At 48.6% G+C, this 21275-nt stretch overlaps 2 protein-coding genes across 2 annotated transcripts in view; one reads left to right on the top strand and one right to left on the bottom strand.

The window, feature by feature from the left end:
- The window catches only part of Supt6h (SPT6 homolog, histone chaperone and transcription elongation factor), a 39598-nt gene extending 23226 nt beyond the window's left edge, over positions 1 to 16372 (top strand). Inside the window, exons 20-37 of the mRNA XM_021177464.2 lie at positions 94 to 170; positions 421 to 556; positions 846 to 983; positions 1054 to 1221; positions 2076 to 2203; positions 3236 to 3443; positions 4023 to 4170; positions 5336 to 5478; positions 6900 to 7040; positions 9695 to 9890; positions 10249 to 10487; positions 10954 to 11067; positions 11233 to 11357; positions 13568 to 13680; positions 13929 to 14006; positions 14091 to 14257; positions 14873 to 15060; positions 15345 to 16372. Coding sequence (XP_021033123.1) covers positions 94 to 170; positions 421 to 556; positions 846 to 983; positions 1054 to 1221; positions 2076 to 2203; positions 3236 to 3443; positions 4023 to 4170; positions 5336 to 5478; positions 6900 to 7040; positions 9695 to 9890; positions 10249 to 10487; positions 10954 to 11067; positions 11233 to 11357; positions 13568 to 13680; positions 13929 to 14006; positions 14091 to 14257; positions 14873 to 15060; positions 15345 to 15531 — 2694 coding nt within the window. The 3' untranslated portion in view covers positions 15532 to 16372. The remainder of the gene's footprint in view (positions 1 to 93; positions 171 to 420; positions 557 to 845; positions 984 to 1053; positions 1222 to 2075; positions 2204 to 3235; positions 3444 to 4022; positions 4171 to 5335; positions 5479 to 6899; positions 7041 to 9694; positions 9891 to 10248; positions 10488 to 10953; positions 11068 to 11232; positions 11358 to 13567; positions 13681 to 13928; positions 14007 to 14090; positions 14258 to 14872; positions 15061 to 15344) is intronic.
- Positions 16373 to 17340: 968 nt separating this feature from the next.
- Proca1 (protein interacting with cyclin A1) overlaps positions 17341 to 21275 on the bottom strand; it is an 11173-nt gene continuing 7238 nt past the window's right edge. Inside the window, exons 2-4 of the mRNA XM_021177677.2 lie at positions 21258 to 21275; positions 18827 to 18959; positions 17341 to 18260 (exon numbers count right to left, since the gene is read on the bottom strand). The exon at positions 21258 to 21275 is cut by the window's right edge and continues 63 nt beyond it. Of these exons, the coding sequence (XP_021033336.1) occupies positions 17642 to 18260; positions 18827 to 18959; positions 21258 to 21275 (770 nt within the window). The 3' untranslated portion in view covers positions 17341 to 17641. The remainder of the gene's footprint in view (positions 18261 to 18826; positions 18960 to 21257) is intronic.

The following is a 21275-nucleotide window of genomic DNA, read 5'->3' as shown; positions in this document are numbered from 1 at the left end:
TGCCTCCCAAATGCTGGAATTAAAGACATACCACTGTACCCAGAAAACTTTCCATGCTCAGAGCTGTTCAGCTACAATTTTCTTTTAATTCAGGCTCAAGATATTGAAACCCTAAAGAAGTTTCTTGTGAATAAGAAGCCTCATGTGGTCACTGTCGCAGGAGAGAACAGGTAAGGAGGAGCGCAGGGCTCTGGGAAAGCCTGGGGCAAGGCTGTGACCCAGTCCTCACCTCTTATTGCTAAATCAGGTACAGTCCGGAGCAGAGGCTTTGTGTCTGGGGGTGATGTTGACATCCTTGGGTTTCTCTGGAGATGTGGTTCTTTGTCTTTAAAGCTCTTCTCTCCACATTCACGCATCAGTCAAAACACTCTCCACCCTTGAGGAAGGGCATCCTTTAACCAGTACTGCTCAACCTTCTAGGGATGCCCAGATGTTGATTGAGGATGTGAAGCGGATAGTGCATGAACTGGACCAAGGCCAACAGCTGTCTTCTATTGGGGTGGAGCTGGTTGACAATGAGCTGGCCATTCTGTACATGAACAGCAAGAAATCAGAGGTAATGCTGACTCCCTACCTCAAGGCTTGCTCTGGGGACTGCTCTAGACCTCACAGAGACTGGACAGGAAATACAGGTTGTCCAGGTTAGGCATGTTAATTTACCTACTCACACACTTCCTGGGCTACCAGGCATAGTTCAGGTTGGCAACTGCAGAGATTAAAGTGATTCTAGGAAAGGAAGGGCTCAAAGAAGATAAGAGAGTGGCCTCCGGCCAGGGTGGTATGGTCTCTCTCTTCCTGGTCACTGAGAACACTCTTAAGGTTCTGTGACCTTTCTTTGGTTCTAGGCAGAGTTCCGGGATTATCCACCAGTTTTGAGACAAGCTGTCTCTCTAGCCCGGCGTATCCAAGACCCTCTGATAGAATTTGCCCAGGTGTGCAGCTCAGATGAAGACATCCTATGTCTCAAGTTTCATCCCTTGCAGGTGAGTAGGATTGGCAAGTAGGCCAGGAGGGTAAGAAGGCACGGTAACCTTACTGCTGCTGTGTTGCTAGGAGCATGTTGTGAAAGAGGAGCTGCTCAACGCCTTGTACTGTGAATTCATCAATCGGGTCAATGAAGTCGGGGTCGATGTCAACCGTGCCATTGCCCATCCTTACAGCCAGGCCTTGATCCAGTATGTCTGTGGTCTGGGACCCCGAAAAGGGACCCACCTGCTGAAGGTAAGCTTGTATTGATTAAAAACAATCATTTCGTTAAGTGTGAAGAATTTTTGCCAATATGATTGACAGATCAGAGAGGTAAAGTAGGTTGTTGAGAATTACTTAGCCCATTGAGTGTCAGAGTCCAACCTCAGGCCCAGAGGGGCCAACCCTGCTCCTCGCTATGCATAGCTCTGTGCTATGCTATGCTATGCTATACTGTATATAATACAATGACCATAAGCCATGATGGAAAAACCAGAAGAGCTGAATTTCTTCTTCCAATGGAAACAAGGAATTTCAGAGAAAGCTTCACCACCATTCACAACAATGTTTTTCTGATGTGAATGATACTAATTCTGCATGTGCTGACACACTTTCAAGCCATGTAGTTACATGTGATCTTTTGGTTTGGTTGGAGGTTTCGGTTAGTTGGTAGTTTTTTTGAGACAGGGTTTCTCTGTGTAGCCCTGGCTGTCCTGGGACTTGCTCTGAAGACCAGGCTGGCCTCGGACTGACCCTCCCAAGTGCTTGGATTAAAGGCATGTGCCACCACTGCCTGGGCTTGTTTTTGTTTCTTGAGGAAGAGTTTTATGTAGCCATGGGTGGCCTTATTTTGTAGCTGAAGTGGACCTTGAACTCCTATTCTCTCTTACTGTCTGATATGCTAGCACTACACGGGTGTGCCACTACACCCAGCTATTCCTAGTCTGATAGGTAAGGTGTAGCCCATTAAAGGCATTATTGGGTGATAACATGGTGTCCAGATACTGAGTCTGACAGAGTTGTGACAAAGTATTTGACAGAAGCCAGAAAGCACTCTAGGAAGGCAGGTCCCAGTTACTGCCCCACTCACTTCCAGCCCTCTTCCCTAGATTTTGAAACAGAACAACACTCGACTCGAGAGCCGGACTCAGCTGGTCACCATGTGTCATATGGGTCCCAAAGTCTTCATGAATTGTGCTGGCTTCCTCAAGATCGACACTGCTTCTCTGGGGGACAGGTGATACCCTCTGCTTAGACAGGCCAGGAGCAATTCCTTGGGCATTAATTTGGGGCTTCAGGGAATTAGGCCTTTGAAAGGGCCCCAGACCATTGAAATTAGGAAGTGTTTTAAAGAAAAGGTAAGAAGCTGCCCCTGTCTTATGGAAAAGATCAGTGAGAGGCGTTTACATGAGAGAGGGACACAAAAACACCAGCATCTCTTCCAGGAGAAAGCAGAGCTTTGTGCTCAGGGTTTGTCACAGGCAGATGAGGTTGGGAACAGCAAGGGGCCGTGGGAACAAGCATGGGTGTGAAGAGAAAGGTTCAGGACGGGGAGATTTGTTGTTTTAGGATGGCGGTACTGAGACTTCACTATTGACCTCTTCCTCTCCAGAAGTTATCAACTCAGTCTTTGGAGGATCTTTTCCACGGGCACATAGCTCCTCATTCAGTAATGGAAGTCAGTGGGGAAATAGGCTTCAAGTTCTAAAACTTCATTTTCCACTCAGCTTTGCTGTAACACTCCACGAATAACATAGGCCCATGTGAGTGCACGGGCAAGACCAGCCTGGGAAGGCTTTATGGGGGAAAACAGCTACCAGCAAATTTTCAGAGCTTTTCTTCCCCCTTCTTGTTTTATATTATGACTCATAAGTTCACTATATAAAATTCAACAGAAAGAACTATTATACAGAAAGTGGAAGTCCCCCATAATTCCACCCCCCAGAGAAAAATACCATAACAGTTTTTATGTATACTACAATTTTCTAAATTTTATTTTTGCTATGCATTTACTAACTACTCATTTACTTCAAAAATGAGATCACATGGTTCATAGTGTTTTGCAGTGCATTTTTTTCACTATCAGTATATCATGGCCATCTCCCCATGTCAGCAAACATAAATTTACTTCATTCTTTTTAATGGCTATGTAGTATTCCATCATATGGAGTGCCCTGGTTTGCCCAGCCAGTTCCACATTGGTGGACATTTGGGTTGTTAATTGAAACTTCCAGTTTTTAATCTTGCTCCAATTCTGCCTTTCCTCCAGCACTGACTCATACATTGAAGTTCTTGATGGCTCTCGAGTCCACCCTGAAACGTATGAGTGGGCCAGAAAGATGGCAGTGGATGCCTTAGAATACGATGAGTCTGCAGAAGATGCTAATCCTGCTGGAGCCCTTGAGGAAATCTTGGAAAACCCAGAGCGACTGAAGGATTTAGATCTTGATGCCTTTGCAGAAGAACTAGAAAGACAGGTAGGTGATGACAGCCCCTGGCAGGCAAGAACTCATCTCAAGCAGCCGTGTCGAAAGGGACTTGGGTAGCAGATGTCCAGAAAGCCCTGATACTGCTGTACTAGAGCCTTGATGCTCACCCGTGCTGTTCTAGGTCTCTTGAAGGAAGCTTTTGGTCACTCACTAGTGAGTCAGGAAAAGGGTCAGGTACTACATCCTTAAAGCGAGGGCAGGACAGGGGAGCCCTGATTCCTCCTTCCAACTGTGGGGCTTTGCATTGCTTCCTTTATACATGGGGTATGTACTGAAGCATGTACTTTACAGAACAGTATCCTGTGGGTGACCTTGAAACTGTCTTTATTGAGGTAGGAGCAGTGACACACACCTGTAATAACTAATCCTAGCTACTTAGGAGGTTAAGGCAGGAAGATGGCACATTCAGGGGCCACTTGGATGACATACACACCGTTGAGGGAGAAGGTGGGAGGAGAAGAAGCAAAGAATTTCCTGTAGTAAATGCTGACAGGAAAGAAAAGCATGGACAGTGCAAAACTGCCTGCCGCCTCCTGTCAGAAAAATTCCAGTGTACCTTTTCTTTAGGGCTATGGTGACAAGCACATCACACTCTATGACATCCGAGCAGAGCTCAGTTGTAGGTATAAGGACCTCCGGACAGCCTACCGCTCTCCTAACACAGAGGAGATCTTCAATATGTTAACCAAAGAGACGCCAGAGACCTTCTACATTGGTAAGTTATGAAGGCTGTATTTATACTCGGGGAATGCTGTGTTGGGGGACTGAGGGTACTTAATACGGCATGCATATAAACTGAAAAGTGATTCCAGTTGAAATTAAGATAGATTTACAGGGTATGATGGCACAAGCCTTTAATCCCAGCACCGGGGGGAACAGAAGTAGGCAGATCTGTCTACAGCAAGTTCCAGGACAGCTAAGGCTACACAAAGAAGCTCTGTCTTGAAAAACAAACTAACAAAGATAGGTTTACACCTCAGGTGAAGAAGACCAAGAGATCGTCTGTCCTAGTTTGCTTTCCTGCTGCTGTGATAAAACACTGACCAAAAGCGACTTTTGAGGAGGAAAGGGCTTATTACATCTTACAGGCTAGAGTCCATCATGGAGGGAGCCAAGAAAGGAGCTCCAGGCGTGCACTGCACCTGGAGGAACGCTGCTTACTGGCTTGCTCTCCGGCTCCTGTTCCTCTTCCTTTCTTCCACATTCAGGACTACTTGTCAGGGTGGTACTGCCCACAGTAGGCTAAGCCCTCCGACATCAGTTAGCAGTCCAAAAAAAAAAAAAAAAATGCCCCCCTAAGAAGTGTCCACATGCCAATCTGATTGAGTTAATTCCACATTTGAGGTTTCCTCTTCTCAGGTTTCTCTAGTTTGTGTCAAGTGAACAAAATTGACCAGTTCAGCTCTTGGGAAAGAATGTAGGACCTAGACTGGAAGTCAAAATTGAGATCAAGTTACACTTGTTGATGCAGGCATCGGTTGATACATCACCGTCTTGGGAGGGTGACACAGGAAAATTATAAAATTTAAGTACAGCCTTGGTGAGAGTGGGTCTCACAGTACAAAGTGAAAGGAGGACTTGATAGCTCACTGCTGGAGCACTTCCTAGTGACTGCAGAGCCCTGAGTTCAGTACCCAGCACTGCCAGAATAGAAGTAAAGTTGTACTTGTAGCTTGCTTTGGACATCATGGAGTCGTCTTCTAGGCATCATTCCCTGGTATTGAGTCCAGGGAAGGTCTCTGTCCTCCAGGATGAGAAAGAAATCAACAGAGATGCCAGAAGATGGATGTTGTGTCCGCAAAGGGAGTGGGTGGGTAGGAGTCAGATCTCTGTAGATAGATCTGCCTCTCCGTCCTGTTAACTTGCTTTCTTTCCTACAGGAAAGCTTATCATCTGTAATGTTACCGGCATTGCTCACAGGCGCCCACAGGGTGAGAGCTATGACCAGGCCATCCGAAATGATGAGACAGGGCTGTGGCAGTGCCCCTTCTGTCAACAGGACAACTTCCCTGAGCTAAGCGAGGTATGTGCTGCGTGTTACTGCTGTAAACTTCCTTGACTAAAGTTTGCTGAGGAGAGATAAATGGTCCTGTTCAGGTCATGTTCTCACCAAACAAGTGCACAAAGGCACAGGGGGACTCTTACCATGCAGTCCTTTCCTGGGTGTTCCCATCTGCTCTGCTGTAGTCACTGTAACCTTTAAGTCTTGTCCCACTTTCCTCCTGTCAGCAAGTTAGGCCACGAGACTCGCATGCTCACCGCAGGGCGCACAGTGGCCTTACTTACACCGGCTTGAAAGTACGTGTTAGCTTTACGATTTTTATATTATTCTCACTCTTAATTTTCCGTTTGTTCTTCTAGGCATTATGTGCCTGCCTGCCTGCCTTCTTTTATATCCTGGAGACAAGGTCTTATTATGTAGCCTTGGCTGGCCTGGAACTCACTATGTAGACAAGGCTGGCCTTGAACTTTTAAGAGATCTGTCTTCCTCTGCCTCCTTAGTGCTGAGTGAGATTAAAGGCGAGCACCATCTCACCCAATTATTATGTTCTTTTCTAAAGCCACCCAGCATTTTCTGGTTTTTCACTTATTAGGTCCATTGTAGCAAATTCCTGCATAGATACTTGTTACGCTCACTGAAGCAGAACAGAACAAAAGGGATCACAGCGGGGTTAGAACGCAGGTCAGTTAGGTGTGAAAGCTTCACCTAATGGCCTATAGTGCCAAGCAGCAAACCAGGTACTCTGGATATTCACACTCTCCCTTGGTGGGTAGCTGATTAGATACACTTTCCTTTTGGGGTTTTTAATTTTCTTAATTATTTTATATGTGTGGAGGTTAGAGGATACCTTGTGGGTTCTCTCCTACCTGTATGCATCCTCTCCCCGCCGAGTCATCTTCCTTGCTTCCTGGCCTGCCTCCTTCCTCTTTCTTTCTTTCTTTCTTTCTTTCTCTCTTTATCTATTTACTTTACTTTAGGTGTGAATATTTTGTCTGTGTACAATGTAATGTGTGGACTTGGTGCCCTCAGAAGTCAGACTTATTGACCCCTTATAACTGGAGTTAGGGTTGGTTGTAACTGCTATGTGCATTCTGGGAATTGGATCCAGATCCTCTGTAAAGGCAATAAATACCCTTAACCACTGAGCCATCTCTCCAGCCCCCATCCCCACCCACACCCCCACCCACACCCCCACCCCAGCTGCTCTCTTCTGTACACACGAGCTCCTGAATTTTTTTTTCTTATTTGTTATATGTAAATACACTGTCTTCAAGCACACCAGAAGAGGGCGCCAGATCTCATTACAGATGGCTGTGAGCCACCATGTGGTTGCTGGGATTTGAACTCGGGGCCTTTGGAAGAGCAGTCAGTGCTCTTACTTGCTGAGCCATCTCACCAGCCCGAGCTTCCTAATCTTAATAGTCCTCTTCTCTGTTCTTCAGGTCTGGAACCATTTTGACAGTGGATCATGCCCTGGTCAGGCCATTGGCGTGAAAACACGGCTAGACAATGGCGTCACCGGCTTCATCCCTACCAAATTCCTCAGTGACAAGGTGGTGAAGAGGCCAGAGGAGCGAGTGAAGGTAGATGGTGACCGGGCTCAGGAGTCATGCACTCTCCGGTTGCCCTGTTGGGCTTTCTAGCTTTGAGCTGCCCCCACCAGAAGTTAGGCTCTGTTCCAGTGACCGCTGGTGGGGAGAGTAGAAAGGATTTATAATAACTGGAAGAAGCTGGGGAGAGCATCTGAATGAGTGGTGGCTTTTGTCTACTGTTGTAAAGCAGTTTCTGCTGGTTGCCAGCCCTTTGTTTGGGAGAGGGTTCCTTCCTGTGTGGGGAGCTGTGCTCTCAGCACACGGCAGGAAGTGAGACCCAACATCACAAACAAGAAAGCTCTGCCTGTTCTCTGTGTTGGGCAGTGTTGCTCAGGAGATTTCAAAGGCTATGTGGCACAGCTCTGTCCATAGATAGACTACCTCTGAGCTTCACAGCGGTGCAGGACCACACAGAAGGAACCTCCCTCCGAGTGAGAAGTTGGCAGTAAATCTCCCAACTCCCTTCTGTCCTATCATCTCCTCCTGAGGCTGCCATGTGCCAGGCTCAGTGACAGACACTCAGTGAGTGTGTGTCCATGTTCTGCCCCAGGCCGTGTGTGTGTGTGTGTGTGTGACTTGACAGTAACTTTGCCAGAGTTCTAGCTCTAGCTAGACACTCAGTGAATGTACTTAGGTGTCAGAGAGTAACTTTATACCCGAATTGATTCTCACTTTCCACCTATGGTTGTCGGTTTGGATTTTCTTGGCGGTGAGGAAGGAGCAATAATATTCTGTAGCCCCAGCTATAACTTGCTGTGTAGGCTATATAGAGATCTACCGGCCTCTGCCTCCTACATGCTGGGATTAAAAGCATGCACTACTAGATCCAGTTCTACCTTGGTTTTGATGATACTTGTCTGGCTTTAATGTGGGGTCCAAGGATCAAATTCAGATCTCCAGGCACTGAAGAGATGCCTCGGTGGTTAAGAACATTGGCTGTTCTTCCAAAGGTCTTGAGTTCAATTCCTAGCACTCACATGGCAGCTTACAACTGTCTATAATTGTTGTTCCATGAGATTCTCTGCCTTCTTCTGGTATGCTGATACTCAGACAAAGCATTCTTATGCATAATGTGCATAAATAGATAAATCTTTTTTTAAAAATTCAGGGGCTGGAGAAATGGCTCCACAGTTAAGAACACTGACTGCTATTCCAGAGGTCCTGAATTCATTTCCCAGCAACCACATGGTGGCTCACAACCACCTGTAATGGGATCTGATGCCCTCTTCTGGTGTGTTTGAAGAGAGTAACAGGGTACTCACATACATAAATAATATTAAAAAGCCGGGCAGTGGTGGTACTCCTTTAATGCCAGCACTCGGGAGGCAGAGGCAGGCGGATTTCTGAGTTCCAGGACAGCCAGAGCTATACAGAGAAACCCTGTCTCGAAAAACCAAAATAATAATAATAATGATGATAATATAATTTAAAAATTTTTCAGATCTCTGGGTATAAGTACCAAATTCATAGGAATAAAATACTCTTTGTTTTCAGGGGTAAGATCAGCCTGGCCGCAAACTCAGTACATTGCTGAGGATGACCTTGAACTCCTGGTCTACCTGCCTCCACCTCCCAAGTGCTAAAATGAACACACATACGCCATACCTGGTTTTATGCAGTGCTGGGAACTGAATTCGGGGTTTTTGGAAAGGCACCATGGCCAAAGGAACTTATAATAGAAAGCATTTAATTGGAGGCTTACCTAGATTTTAGGTTAGTCCATGATCATCATGGTGGAAAGCAGATAGGTATGGCTGTAAAGCAGTAGCTGAGAATTTTACATCCTCGTTCATAGGCAATAGGCAGAGGAAGACATTGAGCCTGACCTGGACTTTTGAAGCCTCGGCGCCTAACCTCAGTAGCATACCTCCTCCAACAAGTGCACACTTCCCAGTCCTTTCAGACAGTTCAACATAGGATAAGCATGTAAATCTATGGGCCTGTGGGCCATTTTCACTTGATTACCACACTCTTGTGACTCTGGAAGAGCTGTGGACTTAGGGCTCAAAAGAGGTTGGTTGGTTGGTTGGTTGGTTGGTTGGTTGGTTGGTTGGTTGGTTTTTGAGATAAGGTTTCTCTGTGTAGCCCTGCGGTCCTCAAACTTGCTCTGTAGACCAGGCTGGCCTCAAACTCACAGAGATCCACTTGCCTCTACCTCCAGGACAGCCAGGGCTACACAGAGAAACCCTGTCTCAAAAAACCAAAACAAACAAACAAAAAAAAAACTTTAAAAAAAAAAGTGTGTACCGCAACTGCTTGACAAAAAAGACATTTCTTAATCTTAATGAAGCTAAGATTTTCAACAGTACCCAGACTGCCTTAAGCCAATATTTACATGAAAAGACTCATCAGGAAAAGTACCAAACACAGCTATTAATTACTTTGATTCCTTTCATAAAAGGGCATGAGCTCTAGCTAACATCCTGGGAGGGATGCCCGTGATGGTCCCTCCAGGGCTCCAGCTGAGAGTGAGAGGCACTGGGACATGATACACCCACCCACCCCCAAGTTCCTACTTTGTCATTGTGTAGCTGGCTTTGGGCAAGTCCTCCCTTTCTGACTGGGCTTTGCTCTTCTTTTATGTGAAATAAAGCATTGGGCTGGATAGGTTTGTCCCTTCCAGCTCACACGTTCTGTGGATCTAGGTGGGGATGACTGTTCACTGCCGGATCATGAAGATCGATATTGAAAAGTTCAGTGCAGACCTGACCTGCCGGACCTCAGACCTCATGGACAGGAACAATGAGTGGAAACTGCCCAAGGACACCTACTACGACTTTGATGCAGAAGCTGCAGACCACAAGCAGGAAGAGGATATGAAACGAAAGCAGCAGCGGACCAGTGAGTGCCCTGGGCTAGGCTTACACCCGAGTACAGCTTATACCAGAGACCTAGACCGCAGAGTTCCTGTGCATAGGCTTAACAGAGCCTGTGCCCAGTTTCAAAGCTTTGGAGCCTAGAGACATGAAAGGCAGGCACGAGCAGGACTGGAACCCACAATCTCCCATGTAGAGTTTGCTAAATTTCATTTCCTCAAACAGCCTAAGAACTGAGGCTAACACCTCATTCGTATCATGGAATCCAAGCCCAGAAAGTCTGACAGTGTCAGAATCCCGTGGTGGATCAAAGCTATCTTTGACTGTCCTATCACTGTCAGTTCCTAACCTGTCACCTGATCTGTCTCTTCCTGCCTTTTCAGCATACATCAAGCGAGTGATTGCACACCCGTCCTTCCATAACATAAATTTCAAGCAAGCAGAAAAGATGATGGAGACCATGGACCAAGGGGATGTTATCATTCGGCCCAGCAGTAAGGGTGAAAACCACCTGACGGTGACCTGGAAAGTTAGTGCCGGCATCTACCAGCACGTGGACGTGCGGGAGGAGGGCAAGGAGAACGCCTTCAGCCTGGGAGCCACTCTGTGGATCAACAGTGAGGTGGGGCCATGCCGGAACAAGTTCTTCCTGGTTGCTTTCACCTGACAGTAACTTGAACACATCCATATTTTCATTATGCAGAAAGAACAACAGAGCTAGGTAGATTGTAGCATAAGTACTAGCTTTATTTGCCCTATATTTCAATTTTTAAAATAGCCTAGAGACAGCTCTTGAGGAAGGGAAAAATGCACACACATGAGGTCTCTTTATCTGTATTCAACAAGGAGAAAGCTGAAGCTCCCTGGTGTTCATAAATACCAGGGGATCATCCGGTTAGTACTCAAAAGACGATGCTGGTGAACTAGAGTCTGGGATGGAATCAAGCCAGCTGATAAATTCAAGGGACTTTGCAGTAGGGTGAGATTCAACAAGATCAGGACATCAACCCCTGCATCTTGTCTCTTGAGGCTGGGTTTGATGAAGGGCTGGAATCTGTGATGTGTGAGGCCTTCTGTTCTTCCTATAGGAATTTGAAGACTTGGATGAGATTGTTGCCCGCTATGTCCAGCCCATGGCTTCCTTTGCTCGAGACCTTCTGAACCACAAATATTACCAGGACTGTAGTGGTGGGGACCGAAAGGTGAGCCTTGGACCCTCTGGACACCTTCCAGGCTGGCTCTTCTGGGTGGTCACTAAGGAGAGCATAGGGACTCACTGGTGAAGGAAGTACATGTGTGAGTGCACCAGTCATTGTATCCCAAGCATGCTACCATCCCAACCTGTCCTCCTCATTCTGCCCCCCCAGAAATTAGAGGAGCTGCTCATCAAAACTAAGAAGGAGAAGCCCACCTTCATCCCTTACTTCATCTGTGCCTGCAAGGAACTGCCCGGCAAGTTCCTCCTGGGATACCAGCCCCGGGGTAAACCCAGGTGAGCACTGGTGCTGAGATGCCGCTGCCTTTGGGGTCCACACACAGGCCACGCCTCTCTGCTTCTACCTCCTTGTCCTCTTACCTGTTCACAACCGGAGTTTTGGTTGACGCATATGTGTCTAGGCTGTGGGCCAGCACAGGATTCTAGATTCTATGACAATTTTTTGTGACTTGTTTTTTGGTTTTGTTACTTTCTTTTTTCTTCTTTTCTTTTCTTTTCTTTGTCTTTAATATAAGTTGATTTGTGTTGTTCTCAAGCATGAACATTGTAAATAATAGTGTTGTATCATGGTGTCAGAAGGTTGGACATGCTTGGTAGAGACACAAAAACAGAGTTGCAGCTGGGCATGGTGGCACACGCCTTTAATCCCAGCACTCGGGAGGCAGAGGCAGAGCCAGCCTGGTCTACAAAGTGAGTTTCAGGACAGCCAAGGCTACACAGAGAAACCCTGTCTCGAAAAAACCAAAAAAAAAAGAGTTGCCTAGAACTAGAACAGGCATTGTCCCCTTTTCAAGCACTCCCTAGGCACTGCAGTAACGGCATAAGCAAGGGTGTCCTGCTGGTCTTGCCTTTCTGCTCCCTTCTAACGCCTTTCCAGAGCTCTCAGCACATGATAGCTCACTGATGCCACAATGGACATATGTTGTGCCTACTGAGCAGTGGGTGAGATCGTGTTATCACCTGCTCTGTTGCCTTCCATGTGTGACTGGCAGGCGGCTTTTTTGAGACATTCCTTTTCCTGCACCCCTTTAGCTCACCCTGAGCCTGGGTCCAGTTTCCTTACACCGATCTGCTTTGGCCTATTGCACACTCTAGTGATCAATCATACTTGCTGTCCTGACCGACCTAACCTGACCTGCCACCAGCCATTCTCCACTCGTGGAGAAATACACATCTGTGTTCTAGCTCTGTACTGGTCACATGTGCAACCCTGGGGCCTTGTGCCACACTTGGCATCTAGAATATCATGCTCTTCTCTGAGATGGCTTTCCTGTCACATCAGTGCCTCCCACAGAGTAGCAGCCAGGGCCCTGTAAGACTGGAAATGTTTGATGAAGGCCAGCTGAGGTGACGACCTGAAATAAGATTCAACACCGTGGCTTCCCCTAGAATCCCACAGACTCCCTGACCTGTATCTTTGGGTGGAGATTTAGGAAGCAAGTGTGGGCTGAGTGTGAGTGAGGATCACACCGTATTTACCATTGTCTTCAGAGCTGTTGTTGGCTCTCCTTGAGAGAACATAGCTCTCTGTTAGCTAGATTGGTTGCCTTGTATACTTGCCTCGTCATTCCTTGTGACTCCTTTGGGCTTATGGGCTGTAGTGCTTGGTGCAGTCACATAGGTGGTAAGTGCAGAACTCAGACTAGACCAGATCCAGGTATGAAGCTAAGGCCCATCCTCTTATCCACTCTGTTACTCTCAGAAATACTGAATGAAGGCAGATTAAGCACCTTCTAGAGTACTAGAGAATTCTCCCTGCTTATCTGAACCTGTGGGGGAGGTCTCCTCCTCCCTGATGCCCCGTAACCTTGTATCACTCTCGCCTGCCTGTAACTGCTGTCCTCAGTGAAGGCATCTTGTCTCCAGTTAGCCTCCAGCACAGCTTCCTCTGGCAGCCCGTACTCGGCACAAGGCCATGACCTCCTTAACCTTGACTGTGCTCTGTCATTTGCAGCCTCTCCCTATCATCTTCCCTCCTCCAGCACCCATTCTGGCTAATGTACATGTACGTACGGTTGATGCTTATCTGGTGGCCACAGTGTGTCTCAGTCAGAGTTGCTGTTGCTATGATAAAACACCACGACCAAAAGCAGTTTGAGAAGGAAAGGGTTTATTTATTTGGCTCACACTTTGATATCTTAGTTCATCATTAAAGAAGTCAGAACAGGATCTCACACGGGGCAGGAACCTGGAGCGAAAAGCTGATTCAGAGGCCACAGAGGACTGGGCTTACTGGCTTATTCCTCATGGCTGCTCAGCCTGCTTTCTTATAGGACCCGGGACCACCAGCCTGGGGGTGGCACCACCCAACTAATTAAAAAAAAAAAAAAAAACAATGTCCTATGGGCTTGCCTACATTCTGGTCTTATGGAGGTACTTTCTCACTTAAGGCTCCCTTCTCTGATGATTATAGCTTACACATCACATTGACATAAAACTAGCTAGCACAAGCGGTATCTAATGCTTGTTTACTTATAAAATCTCAGGATAGAATATGTAACAGTGACTCCTGAAGGATTCCGGTACCGGGGCCAGATTTTCCCAACTGTGAATGGACTCTTCAGGTGGTTTAAGGATCATTATCAGGATCCTGTGCCAGGTGAGTTCTGCTGTCCCCTGACTTTAGGCTATGGTGGGAACAACACAGGTCCTGGCTCAGTGAGGTGAAGTCAGTTAGCAGCTGCCTCGCCCCTGTTCAGCCTCTTAGTAGCAGGGAGCTTTTCCATCTACTGGCCTGGCCTGTACAGCTCTTCTTCCCCACCCTTCCTTTCCTCCTCTGACTCTTAAACTAGGAAGCCATAAGTAGCTTTCTTGAGGAACATAACTGGCTGTATCCACTTCTTACAGGCATCACTCCCAGTAGCAGCAACAGAACACGGACCCCCGCTTCTATCAATGCTACCCCAGCCAACATCAATCTTGCAGGTAGGGTGTTTGGGGCTGAGACTTGTAAGGTAGCGGGGGAACTGAAGGGACTTGCACCCTTGACATGGACATCTGTATTTACAGATCTGACACGGGCTGTGAATGCCTTGCCTCAGAACATGACTTCACAGATGTTCAGTGCCATTGCTGCTGTGACAGGCCAAGGGCAGAACCCCAATGCTACCCCAGCCCAGTGGGCATCCAGCCAGTATGGCTACGGTGGCAGCGGAGGAGGCAGCAGCGCCTACCATGTATGTTTTCGGGAGGACTGTTCCTGAGCAGGATGGGGAGGAGAGGGAGCAATCCCATAAACATTCCAACATAGACCCAGATCCCGTAGACACCTCTGGCCATGCCCTCTGCTGGGAGCTTCGTGTGCTTGAGCCTAGGAACAGTTTCTAACAGACGTTCCTTGCCTCTAGAACATTTGATAGGGAAGGGAATGGAAAGGGCCTGATAGCTGGACAGTGGTGGTGCACATCTTTAATCCCAACACTTGGAAGGCAGAGGGATCTGAGTTTGAGACCAGCCCTGTCTACAGAATGATTCCAGAACAGTCAGGGCTACACAGAGAAACCGTGTCTCAAAAAATATTTTTTTTAAAAAGGTAGAGGAGGGCAGGCCTTTGCAGAAAGCCTTGTGGGATATTTGGAACCCTCAGCCCACCTGAGCTGTTCAAGATTGGTGGTGGTGGGTAACTGTTTGCTGGTTTTATCCTGCTGGGTTCCCTTTACTGCCCAAAATATTGCTTGAAGTGGGTCAGCTGGAAAGCAGTGTTCAGAGCCAACTCTTAAAGTCTGCCAGAGATTCACAGTAAAGTCAAGCATGCCCTCAACACCCCTGTTTTTCTGTCCACCCCTCTTCAGGTGTTCCCAACACCAGCCCAGCAGCCAGTGGCCACACCACTAATGACACCAAGCTACTCCTATACAACCCCGAGCCAGCCCATTACCACCCCACAATACCACCAACTCCAGGCCAGCACCACCCCACAGTCTACACAGGCCCAGCCCCAGCCTTCCTCCAGCTCCCGACAACGGCAGCAGCAGCCAAAGTAAGTCCATAACCCAAGCTGGTTACTTCTAGGAACAGGTGGTGCCATGTGGCCTGAGGACTTCACATAAGCAGGTATTATGTCTCTTCTTGAAAGCCAAGACCTGTGAAATGTTCCCATAGGCATTGGTTTCTGGGGAAGAATGCAAGACTGAGGCGGGTTGCTTCCTGTAACCTGTAATGTCAGGTTCCTGTCTGAAAGTGGTCTCTCACCAGTGGCTAGCAGGAAGGCTTCTCAGGATTCAGAAGAATCCTAGTCTCTGAGACTTCTCCTTCGTGTTCCAGGTCCAACAGCCACGCAGCTATCGACTGGGGCAAGATGGCCGAGCAGTGGCTACAGGAAAAGGAGGCAGAACGACGGAAACAGAAACAGCGGCTGACCCCACGACCCTCTCCCAGCCCCATGATCGAGAGCACCCCCATGTCCATTGCTGGCGATGCGACCCCACTCCTGGACGAGATGGATCGGTAGGGGGCCTGTTCCTCGGACTCTGGTTACCTCTGAAGCTCCAAGAGGCCTGGCCACTTATGGCCTCACTCCCTGCCCCTCTTTTTTTGTCCATAAAGTGGCGTGAAATGACGTTCTTTTTAGTGGTCAGCCTGGCTGGATGGCAGGCTGGATGATGGCCTTGTGAGCCTGGTGTGCACCGAGCAGCAGCTGTCCCACTCCGGGCTTGTGCTAACCACCTGTTCTGGGGCCAGGCTGGGAGAGGAGTATGGCAGGGAGGAGAGCAAAGGTGGAGCAGTCTGTAATGTCTCTGGAAGCCCGCACCTGAGACAGGCTCTCATGAGGCATGAAGCTCAATTGTCTATGTCCCCAGCCTGTGTGGGGACACCGATGCTATTTATTCAGTTTGGGGCAGGAGGGAGAGGAGGGAAAGTGGCTCTGGTCCTGATGGCAAGACCTTGGCTGTCAAAGCAGGACTGTGAGGGCCATGTGGAGCAGTGCTGAGCTGCCAGCCCCTGCCTGCCTGCCTGCCTTCCCTCATCACCTAACCTCACCTGCTTCTTGCCTGTCATTTGAATAAACAGTGTTTGTACAGAGGCCTCCAGCTCCCTCGCTCTGCAGGGCTGCTTCAGCAGTTTGGAGCTCCAAAAACTTCCTCTTGTAATCTACCAGAGAATCCAGGATTCACATTGCCTGGGGTTACCTCCCTGCCTGCTCTGAGCCCTGTGACCCTCTGTGGACTTCTCTCATCTGTTGTTTGCCATGTTGAAGTGGAGTCTCTAACCCAGACTGGCCTTGGCCTTACAGCAGCCCTGCCTCAGCCTCCTGAAGGCTGGAATTACATAAATGATACACGTGCACTTAAGGGGTTTATTGTTTTTTGGTTTTTTTTGCTTTTGAGACAGGGTTTCTCTGTGTAGCTTTGATGTCCAGGAACTCACTCTGTAGACCAGGCTGGCCTTGAACTCAGAGATAACTGCCTCTGCCTCCCAAGAGCTGGGGTTAAAGGCCTGTGTTACCACCACTGGGTTTTAATTACATAAGTACATGTGTGGGTATGTGCATGAAAAATCAAAAGAGGGCTTTGACCTCTTAAAACTGGAATGATAGGTGGCCATGAACAACCATCCATGGATGTTGGGAACTTGGGCCATCTCTCAGGCAGCTTCTTAGGTTGACTGTCCTATCTATGAGAAGGGAACGGAAACATAAAGGGTGGTATGAAATCCTGGGCCCGGCAGCTGTCAGCCACCAAGCTCGTGTGTTGCTCTCCTCTTCCCACACTTTGGAGAGAAGTGAATCTGTGAGCTGTGCATGCCCCTTCGCTTCCCAGCTGGCCCTTGTCTCTGATAGCCCACAGGTCCCCCTCACCTGCTCCCCCTCAGGCACACAGACCGTGGGAAAGGAGCTCTCTCCCACCCCTCTCTCTCCCTGGCTCAGTGTCAGCCGGCCCCTGCCTCTGGTTCTTTCTGAAGCTGTTTTTATTCTGCACATCTGATCTCCCTGTTCCTTCACGGAGGCTTCATCTCACAGTGATTTAGTGTGTTTGGGGGGGGGGGGGGGGGGTGCTGAGTAGAGCCTTCCTTCCTTTGTCTCTGCTTGGGTTGCCACTGATGGCTGCATTTGAGCTTGTACCCACTGTTCTTCATTCTTTGTGTGGGTGGGAAAGGGCTGACCTTGTACTGGAACTCCTTTTTACTTTCTCCAGCATAACAGGGCTGCTGCAAGGGTGAGAAGGGCTGGACCACCCCAGCCAGGAAGAGCATCTCCTCCACGTGCCACAGCCCCTTCCCCTCGGGGCCACATGAGGATGGAGAGGCAGGCTGAGTGAGTGGCAGGTTCAGTTTATTGAAGGTAGCATTTCATAGTGCTGGCCACCACAGAATGGATGTGATAACACTGTTCTCCCACCCCCTACCCACTCCCCAAATAGATTCTCCCACCTAGTCCTGAGAGTTCTCTCTCCCTCCTACTTAACTTCCCATAGACATCGACTTCCTCCTTGAAAGCAGGATTGCCCTTAGAGGATCCCTGCAGCCCCCTCCCATAAGAAGAGGCCCTGTTGAAGGGAGAGAGAATAGCAGTAGGGGTCAGTTACAGGCTTGATTTATTATTCACTCTGTTTGCCCTAGCCTCAGCTGAGATTGGGGTTGGGCACTGGGGAAGATTTTTTTCTCTTGCTTGTTTTCTGGGTTTCTTTCTTTGTCCCATTCTTTTTGGCCTGGCCAGATTTCTTTCTGGGGGACGATGACTCTACAACATCTTCACTGGAGGGCCTTTCTTTACCCCGTTCACAACTGTCCTCGCTCTCCAGCCCTCCCGGGCTTTCTGGGCTAGACTCTGGTGTCCTCACTGGTCCTCTTACAGATTGGCTCAAATCGGCAGGGGAAGACACTGACTTCACTGGGGTTTTCTTCTTAGTTAACTTGCCCTTGGCTTTTTTCTTCAAGTTTGCCTTTTCATCCACCATCTCCTCCTCGTCTTGCTCTTTCTCCTTTCTCTTTATATCCTTGATGACGTTGCTTTCCTGACTCTTTTCTATGGGGCTTTCAGAACGCCAGATAGTGATGGGCACTGATAAGTCAGGAACCTCAGTGGCTGACCCTGTGTTTGGGTCAGGAGGTCTGGCACTGGGACTTAAGTGATTTTTGCTGGAAACCCAGCAAGGCTCTTCCAGATCGTCCTCTGTCATATACATATGGTGGGTGGGATGGTAAATTATTGCCACAGAGACAGGCCTGTGGCTTCTACACCTGGGAAGAAGGGATAGGAAGAAATTAATGGAGCTGAAGCAGGGTACCTTGGAGTTCTGTCCCATCATCGCTGGCCAGCTGGCACTCACCAGCTGTACCAGATCCGCTCCACATACTCTTCCTCTGGGATGAGTTCAAAGCAAGGGGCATGGATGATGTTGAAGCAGGCTGAGCCCCCATCTTTGGAGCAGGTCGGGCCTACATCTTGGGAGCTGCTCCTATTTGTGTCCTGAGCAGTCCTTTAGCCTGCCACACACCATACTCGGCTGGGCCCCCATACCGCCACGATTCCCCAGGGGCCCAGGGGGACAGCCAGCTGCTTCTGGGCTTGGCCCAGGCTGCCAAGAGATTTCCCCATTCATTGTCCTTGGAGCAGAGCAGGAGAATTTCTGAGTACAAGGCCAGCCTGGTCTACAGAGTGAACTCCAGGACAGCCAGGGCTACACAGAGAAACCCTGTCTCCAAAAAATAAAAAACAAAAAAAGCTGGGGCTAGGCTGGCAGTACCAGGCCAGACCTGAAGAGGGAAACCTGAAGGGAATGGGTCCCCATGAAGGGGGCCCTCACCTAGATTCACAGTCGCATTGGCTGACAGCATGCATACATCTGTTGTGATGGCCACAGTCCGAGAAGGGGTGGATGGTATGCCCGGGACAGTGCTGGTGTTTCCAGCAACGTCTGTCTGTCTCCTTGTTCTCACCTGAGGGAAGAGGGGGCTGGGTCACTTGGAGGCAGCCGAGCACACCTCAGTCAAGGCTTCAGATACATCTGCAACCTGGTTTCCCTCCAACAGCAACTGGTTATCGTCAGAGGTGATGACTCTCAGTCCAGTTAAGTAGTCAATTTAAGTCCCTGCACTGCCCCTTATCTATTGCATAATGCTGCCTTGGACTCAAAAAAACAGTGTTAGCCAGGCATGGTGGCGTACGCCTTTAATCCCAGCACTCACAGGCAGAGGCAGGTGAGTTCGAGGCCAGCCTGGTCTACAAAGTGAGTTCCAGGACAGCCGGGGCTATACAGAGAGACCCTGTCTTGAAAAAAACAAAAAAACAAAAAAAAGTGTTGCGTGTGGGATATAGAAGGACCTCCCAAGCCTCCCTTGCTGTTCTCCAACACCTGTCACTCCCCAATCTAGGGGAATCCACTGCCCCAAGTCCTCCACTGACTCCTGCCCCCACCAATTGCTGGTCATCACCAGTTACCACACTCAACGGCAGGGAATGGCCCTGGCCCTCTTGTGTTACAGAAAATCCCACTGTTGCAGCTTCAGTTCTGATACCTGCCACCTGCACGGGCCCAGGTGGCCTCCCTGCACAACCTTGGCTGCACTCCACCTGAATGGCACTAGAGGTGGTGGGTGGCAACCCTCTGCACTGCAGCACGGTCCTGTGTCTCCTCCAAGCCTCTTTCTGCCTCCTGACACCTCTCTTTGATCTTTTCCTAATCTTTACTAATCAAAATCATAGTCTTGGGCTGGAAGATGGCTTAGCAGGGGGGAACTGCCTCCTGCGAGTTGTCCTCTGACCTCCACGCATGCCATGGTTCTACATCCACACAAGTCTTTAAAAATTTCATCATGCTGGGCGTGGTGGCACACGTCTTTAGTCCCAGCACTCGGGAGTGCTGAGTTCAAGGGCAGCCTAGTCTACAGAGTGAGTTCCAGGACAGCCAGGGCTACAGAGAGAAACCCTGTCTTGGAAAAAAAAAAAATTCATCACACTATCTTCTAGATTCCTAGAATGCTGAACAACCTGCCTCCGCCTGTGCCCATCTACAAATGAAGCAGCATGTGACTGTGTGTGCCCCTTTCCAGATACAAGAGAAGCTACTGGGGCAGGAGAAGGTTCTCACTGCTCTCCAAGCTATATGGGTTTCTCATGGGGCTCCCAGTGCTTCATCTCTGGCCCTGCTTAGGGCTCCAGGCAGTAGCTCAACAGCACTGCCTCCGGTCACAGAAAGACCCTACCAAAGGTTCGAGGGTATCAAGCAGGTATACCCAGGCAGAGGGTATAGAAGCCTAAGTGTCTCATTAAAGTTCACAGAGGAAGACAGTGGTGTGAACTAAAGTTCTCCTTCCCTTTTCCTCATAGACTGAGGCTCCTGGGGACTCCTGAGTACCCCTCACCCACCTTGCCTTTTCTCGCCAGGGAAACTGAGAGATATGTGCAGCCAGACCTTGGACTTTCACCCCTGTTTTTTTTCTTTTGTGTTTTTTTGTTTGTTTGTTTGTTTTTGGCACTGTTAGATTGTTAAGTTGAGGCAAAGGGCAGCATAAAGGCATATGCTCTGGAGCCACTCAGGCCTGAAGCTTGTTTGTCACTTTTTTTTTTTTTTTGGTTTTTCGAGACAGGGTTTCTCTGTGTAGTCGTGGCTGCCCAGGCTGGCCTTGAACTCAGAAATCCGCCTGCGTGCGCAACCACGACCGGCTTGTTTGTCACTTTTTAAAGATTTGTTTTATATGAGTACACTGTTGCTGTCTTCAGATACCCCAGAAGAGGGCATCAGAGCTCATTACAGACGGCTCTGAACCACCATGTGGTTGCTGGGGTTTGAACTCAGGACCTCTACAAGAGCAGTCAGTGCTCTTAACCACTGAGCCATCTCTCCAGCCTCCTTGTCTGTCACTTAATAGAGCAACTTAAGACAGTTTAATTTTATGAGCCTCCCTAAACACAAGAAGAGACAGTGATAGCTATTGTGCAGGGTTACGAGGACTCAATTCATGTTTTGAAGATCTCTGTGTACTGTAAAATATTCTACAAAGGAAAGGGGTGATCATGGCCTCAAGGAAGGGGCCAGCTAGGTCCTCTCCACCATGTGGGTCCTGGGGAACAAACTCAAGTGGTCAGGATTATCAGCACCTTTACCCACTGAGCCAGTTCACTGGACCGTCAGGCACCTGGGTAATCCACCAAGATCCCTTCCCTCCACCAACATCTTTACTCTCACAATAGGGGTAATGTAGAGCCCTTAGGAGCCATAGGCCCCCTGGACCCACCTTCAGAAAAGGAAAATA

This window comes from Mus caroli, chromosome 11, assembly GCF_900094665.2.
Source record: "Mus caroli chromosome 11, CAROLI_EIJ_v1.1, whole genome shotgun sequence".
Taxonomy (NCBI): domain Eukaryota; kingdom Metazoa; phylum Chordata; class Mammalia; order Rodentia; family Muridae; genus Mus; species Mus caroli.
Note: the sequence above shows the minus strand (reverse complement) of the source record. Positions and strands in the feature narration are given on the sequence as shown.